Here is a 10,568-nt window from a genome sequence, read left to right as displayed (position 1 = left end):
ATAAATCATTATTTATTTTATACAGGAAAGATAATATGCAGTGATATTTTATATTTGATTATTTGATTACTGTTAGATACCTGAAAAACCTGAAAAGCACTGTTCCTGGATCTGTTTTTTCGCTCTTCTTTATTCTTTTTTATGTAGGCTATTATAGAAGTATCGGATCGGGACTCGGTATCGGCAGATACTCAAAATCAAATGACTCGGACTCGGACTCGAGGGCAAAAAAATGTGATCGGGACATCCCTAGTTATTGGCCTACCATAATAATGTGCTTATGTACTTTTGTTTAAATTGCAAATCCATTAAATAATCATTAATGATGTACAAGTTGAATTTTAGATCATTACATTTTAATTTTACTCAATGCATTTAAGGCAATGACAAATTCACTGTAGCTTTGGTTAAAGGATTAGTTCACTTTCAAAGGAAAATTACACCAAGCTTTACTCACCCTCGAGCCATCATAGGTGTATATGACTTTCTTCTTTCTGATGAACACAATCTGAGATATTTTAATAAATATCCTGACACATCCAAGCTTTATAATGACAGTGAGCGGGATCGAGTATGAGCTGAAGAAAGTGTCTCCATCCATCATAAACACACTCCACACAACTTCGGGGGGTTAATAAAGGCCTTCTGAAGTGAAGTAATGCGTTTGTGTAAGAAAAATATCCATATTTAACAAGTTATGAAGTAAAATATCTAGCTTCTGCCAGACCGCCGTGTGGAGTGTGTTTATAATGGATGGATGTGGATGGAGACACTTTCTTCAGCTCATACTCGTTGATCCTGCTCACTGCCATTATAAAGCTCAGATGCATCAGGATATTTATTAATATTTCTCAGATTGTGTTCATCAGAAAGAAGAAAGTCATATACACCAAGGATGGCTTGAGGGTGAGTAAAGCTTGGGCTAATTTTCATTATAAAGTGAGCTAATCCTTTAAAGGTAAATTGTATTTTTGCTTAATGCAGTAATATGATCATTTTTTCATAAATTAGTTTGATATACAAACATTAATTGGCTGCCCCTTGTGTATTACGAGGAATGCAACTGAGAAAAAGAAGTGCTTACTGGAAAAACAGTCACTAGAAAAACAAAATTAAGAAAAAATCCTTAGTGACATTTACACTATTAAGTTTATTAACACTTTAAATACATGAAAACAAATTCAGACAAAAGAATAAATTTATCATGTGCATTATGTGTAGCCAAAAACATTCACAGACATTCACAACATTTAGTGATGGGGTTAATATGAATAAAGGTGCATGTTAAATTTTTACAGTTCAGGACCTCATCGAAGTGCCCACAGTGTTGTGGCTTATTATTATGCATTTGCTCTCTCTTATGTAACACTCCACTCTCTCCATTAGTTGAGGAGCACCATGGAATTGTTTGGCCACATGAACTGCCCTTGTTCCATGATCTGTGTGATGTTGGCCTGCCCTGTCCCTCTGTGTGATGTCTCTCTCTCTCTGAAGTCATGAGTTTGGCTCAGAAGAGACTGGTTTCGCTTGACTCCAGGATTTTTGGAAGAGGTACCTGTGGGTGTGAAACAGAAGTAAACTCTTTTGAAATTTTATTAACACAACATTGGTACTACTTTTTTTGCACTATTTCAAGATCATTGACAGCCTGTCAGTTGGCATTACAATGTCAAAGTAAATAAAATAACAATGATAAGTGTGTGAAAAGTCACACCTCTCTTCAGTAGGGTTGTCATGATACCATAAACATGTCTTATGATACTATACCAGCTGAAGTGTCAAGATTCCAAGAATATTGTGTTCAAAATGAACCAAATTTTCATAAACACATACATGTAAATGCATTTTTCCCCCCTGAATACTGTATTAATGAGAATGAATAATTGTTTTTTGTTTCCAATCGAATGAAATCAGTGTAAACAAAGTCCATCTTAGCACTGCACAGAATCTGAATGAAGTGACATTTAGATGTAGCATTAATGCAATTACGCTGCTTTTACAATTACATAAATAATGTTATGAGATTAATGTTTTAAACGTAAAACTCTGAATGTAAAAATATGTTGGAAAAATGAAATAATAGGCCTACTTTTAAATGGGAAACTAAAACCGTCAGTAGGTGGCAGCAAGTCTCTACTTTAAAAAACAAATCTAAAATATAGTCAATTTGAGTTGCTCACACCAAATTCATGGGGGTCAGGGACTGTTTTTTAATGGGTTGGCTCCCAAACCGCACACATAATGAGTAATCTATGCAGTACCATAAAGCAGTGCTTCTCAATTGATTGTGTGTTTGTGTGTTCTTGTTTATATTACATTGTGGGGACCCCACAATGTAATAAAAACCTGAGATCACCTACGTTGTGGGGTCCAGCCAGCGGTCCCCACGAGGGAAATGGATTAATAAACATACTAAAAGATGTTTTTTTGAAAATGTAAAAATGCAGAATGTTTCCTGTGATGGTTAGGTTTAGGGATAGGGGTAGGGTAGGGGGATAGGAAGTATGGTTTGTACAGTATAAAAACCATTACGCCTATGGAGAGACCCCACTAAGATAGGTGTGCCTGATTGTGTGTGTGTGTGTGTGTGTGTGTGTGTGTGTATGTTTTTTTTTTTTGCAGTTCTGTTCTGATAGTCACAGACGGCTGAATAAAAAAAAACTACATGCTAAATGCGAAGTTAACATGGAAAAATGAATGGCAAGGATACTTCAGATATATTTTGCTGACAACAAAGTGTGTCCAATCAAGTTCAAAATTATTTAAACAAAAATCATCTTTTACTTATAGATTTGTATTTTACATAGAAGCTAGTCAAATTAAAAAACTACAGAAGGTAAAAGAAAATACCTTGAAATTAACTTAAAATACCTACAAATTATTGAAACCATTTACAAAATTATAATTTTTTTCTAGATGTAGACTAGGGATGCTAACGATTAATTGAAGATCGATTAAAGGATTAGTTCACTTTCAAATGAAAATTAGCCCAAGCTTTACTCGCCCTCAAGCCATCCTAGGTGTATATGACTTTCTTCTTTCTGCTGAACTCAATCAGAGATATTTTAATAAATATCCTGATGCATTCGAGCTTTATAATGGCAGTGAACAGGGGTCATGAGTATGCGCTAAAGAAAGTGTCTCCATCCACATCACATCCATCATAAACACACTCCACACAACTTCGGGGGGTTCATAAAGGCCTTCTAAAGCAAAGCGATGCGTTTGTGTAAAAAAATATCCATTTTAACAAGTTATGAAGTAAAATATCTAGCTTCCACCAGACCGCATTCTGCATTCAATGTTCAATGTTCAAAGAACTCTCGCAGTTCAAGAAGCTTATGCTACATCTTGCGCCTTCCCTATTCAACTTACGGAAAAAGTGTAACTGATGCGATGCCAGTTTACACTTTCTTCAATAATTTAATAGCTAAAACTTCTTGATGGTCGATTAAGCAAGGTCATCATGCGAGAGCGTAGTTTTGAGGAGCATGCGGCTCATGCACAAAACACGCACAGCAGAAACACGAGGAAGAATGAAGCGAGTGTGCCGTAGATAGGGCTGGGCGATATATCGCATGCAAATGTCACGCGCATTTCGTCAGTAAAGCCGGTTCCCTGATTGCCACTAAATCGCCATCACCTGCTTTCAAATGGAGCGGCATTTAATAGATAGAGCCGTAGTTCACTGACAAGCTACGCAATATCGCATTCATTATCGAAGGCGATTCATCTGCGATAATGAACGCGATATTGCGTGGCTTGTCAGTGAACTACAGCTCTGTCTATTAAATGCTGATTTGAAAGCAGGTGATGCTGATTTAGCGGTAATCAGGGAACTGGCTTTACTGACGAAATGCGCGTGACAATCGCATGCGATATATCGCCCAGCCCTAGCCGTAGATATCTATTACGCCGTCTGCTCTCTAAGTGCTCCTGCGGTACTTTGATGTCATCACCGATACTGCACCGATCTGTCCGTAAATCAAGACCTGTCAATCAGAGACTGGTCTCTACACATCGTCCATAGCCACTGATCCCACCCACCACACCCGAGATCCAGTTTCCATTGGTTGAACTTCCAAATGTTGTTGGAAAATACTGCATCGCGATCGGACTCAGGAAGTCCATAGCTTTAGCCAAGCAGCATGTCAATGCATTGTTTTATGCATTGTCTTATGTTGTGTTTGGGCTCATTCGAGACCACCTGCTGTAAATAAAGATATGCGATCTAGATCTACTATGGTTTACTAATGTTTTGCAAAGTTACAAACAAAAACCTGGCGCCATATACATTGCATCTGCATACTGTTTACACCTGTGGCGGCGGCACTTTTTCATACTAATACTTTGTATAGTTTGGTCTCTAACTGAAACAAATTTATATTCTGCTTGTTGAGACCTTTCAACGATATTTGACCCAAGTCTATCTGTTATGTACAATGATTTTACAGATCACATTTTCATGTAAAACTATTATTTTTTTCACGCTATGAAAATAGAGCACTTCAAATTTTAAAAGCACTTTTTCAAGCTTTAAAATGACACCTATTTTGTGTTGGTTAAGCAAGTGGATGTTAAGTAATGTGATAACTTAGTAGCAATCACTTAGTAAGAAATGTTAATACTGCACATAATACATTGAGTTTTATGGACATTTTTGTATTGTTTTGACTTTCCACTTGATCAGAGTCCTGAAGCAAGACCTGTTGAGAATCAATGCCATAGAGCAGTGTTTCTCAAAGGACCCCTCACCACTGCACATTTTGTATGTCTCTCTCATTTAACACACCTGATTCAACTCATCAGCTCATTAGTAGAGATTGCAAGACTTGAATTGGGCGTGTCTGATGAGGGAGATATCCAAATTATGCAACGGTGAGGAGTCCCCAGGACAGACTGCCATAGAAGACCTTAGTGTTCCCCCATTGTTAAAAGAACAACAGTTCCCAGTGTCCCTCCCTGACAGTGGCACTCACTCAAGCTGATGTCGTGCACACAGCAACTGTTAATTTGAGAGACTACGTACTGCTTTGAGATAGGCCACATTGCTCTGTCGAATCTCGCTCAGCAACTGGTCCCGAGGTGTTAGCTCCACTTTTGGTGGCTGTCGCCTTCGAGGAACCGGTTTTAGAGTCTTTATCATATCTTTCAGGTTGGCTCTCTCATCTGCAGGTCCTTCCCTTGCTGTGCTTCTTTGTTTAGGAACACTTCTCAGCTGAACATTAGCTCTTCCCACTTTCCTCTCATCCATTTGGTTCAGTTCCAGAAGTGGATCCCTTCGTTTTGGAGTCTTTTTCAGATGTACTTCCTTTAAGGGGTTTCCTGTCTCTGAACTAGGAGGATGTTGTTGTGGGGCAAGATATTGAGTCTTGCGGAGCTGCTGAGGAGGACTTGGTTGTGGTGAAGGTTCAGGAGAAACTTCAGGACTTTCCTCAGCCCCATCATGACCTCCCTGCAGTAGGGACAACGGTATGTAGCCTCCTAGCATTTCCAACATGCCAGGGGGCAAGTTCAGAGAGTTTTCATACATCTCCATGACCTTCCTCTGCTCTTTCATCTGTTGGAACTTCTGCTCCTCCATTCTCTGCTGCCGCTGACGGTCCAAGTTCCTGGTGAGGAGATTGGTGACCACCATCCGAGGCCCAGGGAGTTCAAAGTGGTAGCCCATCTTCAGAAGAGTGTTGTTAGCCTTGAGGAGACGAGACACTTCCATTTCTGCATGGTGTCCTAGCATGTGCCTTTGGTTGTGGAAGCGGAGTTCAGTAAGTGTCTCATTGAACTGGAGGCAACGTATTATTGCCACAATCCCTTTTCCTGTGATAAAATTGGATTCGATATTTAGTGTGGTGATGCTTCTGTTCTCTCTGAGCATGTTAGCTAAAGCGAATGCCACATTTTCGTCTGCACCAGTGTTTGCGATACTAAAGGTCTTAACATGTCTGTTCTTCTTTAGAGCATTGACGTAATCAAGGAGCATAACTTTGGGAATGTTTTCAATATTGTTGAGATTGACATCCGTGACAGAGGCGTTGTTGTTGCGGATCTTATCCAAAGTGGTCTCCAAATTAGTTTCATTCCCAGAAGGTCTTGCAGTCTTTTTAACAAAAGTGCCTCCACCTAGGGCAAGTTTTGGGATCTTCAGCTTGGATATGACCCTTTCCTCTTTCTCGGGAACCCAGTTCTCATATGAAGAGGGAGCAGGATCAGACTGGGTGGAATCAGCTAACTTCTCCTCATTCGCCTCAGATTCTGTCTCATTAAGTCCTGATTGTTCAGTCTTTGCTTCAGCGTTTGTATCTTCAACCTCTGGAGGCGGCTGTAAACCATCTTCTGATGTCACTATGGGTTCAGTGGCATCAAGTTCTGTCTTGACAGGCTGGTTGCTTGCTTTGTCCTCTTCTTCAACCTCCATTATCACTTCTTCAATCACTTCATCAACAACAACATCTCCCTCTCCTCCCTCAACCTCCTCAACGATTTCCTCATAGACATATTCCACCTCTTCAACTTTATCTTCTTCTTTTGCTTCAAGCTCCTCATCGGTTTTCTTCTGATGATGACAAATTGACAGAAAGGTCAAATCTGAAGAGTTGAACAACTTTTAAAGACTACAAATTACGAAACATTTAATCTCCAGCAACTTACTCAAAGCCTAAAAATAGAATGTCCTGTTTACAGCACAGTTGCTGTTTCAAGGCATTTGTTGTTGTAGTATTATTGGCATCCTGGTTGCAGCAGTTATAAATAGTCAAATTTGATGATTAATAATCACACTTCGAAGTACTTCAGCAGAACCGTTTATATGACATGAAATACGCTGAATGTAAATAATGCAAACAATAACTAATCTTACCTGACTGGGCAATAGAGTTGTGGGAACTCTCTCCTCCTCCAGCATACGTTTGGACTCTTTCTCCCAGTACAGATATTCCACCAGTGATCTGTGATCAAATGATCCAGTGGGTGGTTTGTCAGTTTGGTCTCTCTGTCTCATTCCCACTGGCACTCTCTCGTCAGGAGCAATCTCTTCCATCTCACTCTGGAGCAGTTTGAGCTCCTCTGCTGAGAGGCCTGCCAGAATCTCATCTTCATCGATTTCCTCTTCTGACTGGGGCTCGCTGCAATCTGAAATAGGAAAAAATATGCACTGTAAAACAATTATTATTATTATTATTATTATTATTAAAGGGATAGTTCACCTAAAAATGAAAATTACCCCATAATTTACTCACCTTCAAGCCATCCTACTCCACGCTGCTCCAGGGGGTTAATAAAGGCCTTCTGAAGCTCTTATTTTACTTTGTAAAGTTTAAAATAAGAGTGTTTGTCTTACACAAATGCTTTGATTAGCTTCAGAAGGCCTTTATTTATCCCCCATAGCCATGTGGAGTACATTTTATGATCGATTAATGCACTTTTTTGGACTTCAAAATCTCATACTCCAATCACTCCCATTATAAAGCTTGGATGAGCCAGGTTATTTTTAATATAACTCTGATGTGTTTGTCTGAAAGAAGATAGTCATATACACCTAGGATGGCTTGAGGGTGAGTATATTATGGGGTCATTTTTATTTTTGTTTGAACTATCCCTTTAACAAATGTGACTATGTTGTGTTAAACCAATGAAAGTCAGATTTCAGGCACAAATAGCTTCTTATGTAGGCTGTTAAATAGCCGAGTAATTTCTGTGCCACTGGCATCACCAAAACAGGTTTCCCAAACACTCTCGTTGCCTGATACTAGTCAGACAAACAATGGAATAAAAATATACACTGAAATGAACAAATTTTGTCTAAAAATTGTTAGAACTATCCCTTTAAGAGATAATACACTAGAAATCATGTTGTACTGAATGTCAGGACAGCTGTTATGTTCAGTACAACAACATGAATGTGAGCGTGATATTGCTTAAATATTTTAATAAAAAGTTTCATCCCTTAACACTACAGTATGATACTACCTCCAGTTTTAGCACTGGTCTATTGGGAGCTAGTTAGAGATGGAGTAGGCTGAGTGTTAAACTCATTTTCTTTCAGCACCTCAGAGCTTTTTACAAAGATCCCCTATGTTCTCAAGATTAATGGCAACAAACAGCTGAATATATTAAACAACAAAAGAGAGAAAATGCAATACCTTGGACTGTCGTCTCATGAGAAGCGTCTCTCTGTCTCATTCCCACCGGCACTCTCTCGTCAGGAGCAATGTCGTCCATCTCACTCTGGAGCTGTTTGAGCTCCTCTGCCGAGAGACCGGCAAGAATCTCATCTTCATCGATCTCCTCTGTGTATGAATCCTGATCGTTGTGCTCGGACATGTCCACTTTTGTGTTTTCAAGAACTCCGCTACAGCTGCTGGTTTCAGAGCGCAGTGAGCGTCACGGCAGGACTCAAGGCCTTATGCCACATGTACGATCTAAAATAACCTCCATTCAACAGAGGGGACGGTATTTATGGAACATAGACATAGACTTTTTTCAGTAACTTGAGTCAGCTGGTCCGTCCTCTGTATTTCAACATGACAGACTTGAGAGAGATCGAGAGAGAGAGCTGGTTGAGAAAAACAGCAGCAGGTGGACATGCCAGTCAAGCGGCCCCGGTGGCTCAGACGCTAACAACTTCAGCTACAAATATTTTATCTAACTGGAATTACAGGATGACCAAAGAAAAAGAGATGCTCATTGTAAACCCCAGATGGCTGGTTGCAAGGCCAGTAAAACAGACTTGTTCTGTGTGTTTAAAAGTTGCGTACCGTCAGCGCAAGAAATATACAGTGATTCGAAACCGCTCTGACCCCTAATCCTCCACAGTTCTATGAGGACAGAAATAAAATCTGTCTGATGTTGAACACAACAGTCAGGCGGGGAAGCTGGGCAGTCAGGAAAAGCAAGCTGATGTAGGATGGAAAGACTCCACTAACATTAGTGCTATCTAGTGTTGGAGGAAAAATACTTGAGTGAGTGTAGTTTGTCTGAATTGATTGGAAAGCTAAAAGGTCTTGCATATTGACATATTGAGAGAGTAAAAATAAGTGTGGGTTGACAGTTACCTTAAAGGGTTAGTTCACCCAAAAGTGAAATTTCTCTAATTAATTACTCACCCTCATGTTCTTCCAAACCCGTAAGACCTTCGTTCATCTTTGGATCACAAATTAAGATCTTTGTGATGAAATCCAAGTTTCCAAATCCAAATTTTTTATCCCCCATAGAAAGCAACATAATTACTGTCATTCAAAGTCTAGAAAAGAGGTAATTACATTATTAAAATAGTCCATGTGACTACAGAGGTTCAACCTTAACATCTTCGCTTCATAACATTTAGGTTGAACCACTGTAGTCACATGGACTATTTTAACGATGTCTTTAAAGGTGCCCTCGAATTAAAAATTGAATTTATCTTGGCATAGTTGAATAACAAGAGTTCAGTACATGGCAATGGCATACAGTGAGTCTCAAACTCCATTGTTTCCTCCTTCTTATATAAATCTCATTTGTTTAAAAGACCTCCGAAGAACAGGCGAATCTCAACATAACACCGACTGTTACGTAACAGTCGGGGTGTACGTCACCAATATTTGCATATGCCAGCCCATGTTCCCAACATTATGAAAGGCATTAGACAAGGGCAGGCATTAACATCTGGATCTGCACAGGTGAATCATCAGACTAGGTAAGCAACAACAGTGAAAAATGGCAGATGGACCAATAATAACTGACATGATCCATGATATCATGATATTTTTTAGTGATATTTGTAAATTGTCTTTCTAAATGTTTCATTAGCATGTTGCTAATATACTGTTAAATGTGGTTAAAGTTACCATCGTTTCTTACTGTATTCACGGAGACAAGAGCCATCGCTATTTTCATTATTAAACACTTGCAGTCTGTATAATTCATAAACACAACTTCATTCTTTATAAATCTCTCCAACAGTGTAGCATTAGCCGTTAGCCACAGAGCACAGCCTCAAACTCATTCAGAATCAAATGTAAACAATATAACAGTATACAATACTCACATAATCTGACGCATATATGCCGCATGCATGACGAACACTTTGTAAAGATCCATTTGAGGGTTATATTAGCTGTGTGAACTGTGTTTATGCACTGTTCAAGGCAAGCGCCAGCTCCGTGGGCGGAGAGCACGAGAATTAAAGGGGCAGCAGCATAAATCGGCTCATATTTAATGATGCCCCAAAATATGCAGTTAAAAAAATTAATAAAAAAAAAAATCTATGGGATATTTTGAGCTGAAACTTCACAGACACATTCAGGAGACACCTTAGACTTATATTACATCTTGTAAAAAAATGTTCGATGACACCTTTAAAACCTTTCTGGACCTTGAATGATGGTAATTAAGTTGCTTTCTATGGGGATTAAAAAACCTCTTGCATTTTATCAAAAAGTTTAATTTGTGTTCTGAAGGTCTTATGGGTGTGGAACGACATGAGGGTGAGTAATGACAGAATTTTCATTTTTGGGTGAACGCTTTAAAATACAAATATTGTGTTAACACAATATCCACTAGTTTTATAATATTGCACCAGCAAAATGATGCAC

At 39.1% G+C, this 10,568-nt stretch overlaps 1 protein-coding gene across 2 annotated transcripts; it reads right to left on the bottom strand.

The window, feature by feature from the left end:
* Positions 1–911: 911 nt before the first annotated feature.
* Positions 912–8,427, bottom strand: lmod3 (leiomodin 3 (fetal)). Of its 2 annotated transcripts, none has more exons than XM_067371984.1 (4): positions 8,139–8,427; positions 6,857–7,128; positions 5,030–6,550; positions 912–1,555 (listed from the first exon to the last, which is right to left on the bottom strand). In XM_067371984.1, exons 1-4 carry the CDS (start codon positions 8,317–8,319, stop codon positions 1,508–1,510), a joined length of 2,022 nt encoding a protein of 673 aa, XP_067228085.1. In that variant the 5' UTR covers positions 8,320–8,427; the 3' UTR covers positions 912–1,507. The 2 variants fall into 2 exon arrangements, with proteins under 2 accessions (XP_067228085.1, XP_067228084.1); XM_067371983.1 differs by having other exon boundaries at positions 914–1,555; positions 5,030–6,553.
* Between the last annotated feature and the right edge of the window lie 2,141 nt (positions 8,428–10,568).

The sequence above is a fragment of the Chanodichthys erythropterus genome, chromosome 20 (genome assembly GCF_024489055.1).
Source record: "Chanodichthys erythropterus isolate Z2021 chromosome 20, ASM2448905v1, whole genome shotgun sequence".
NCBI lineage: Eukaryota > Metazoa > Chordata > Actinopteri > Cypriniformes > Xenocyprididae > Chanodichthys > Chanodichthys erythropterus.
The sequence above is the reverse complement of the archived record's forward strand: the minus strand, read 5'-3'. Positions and strand labels throughout refer to the sequence as shown.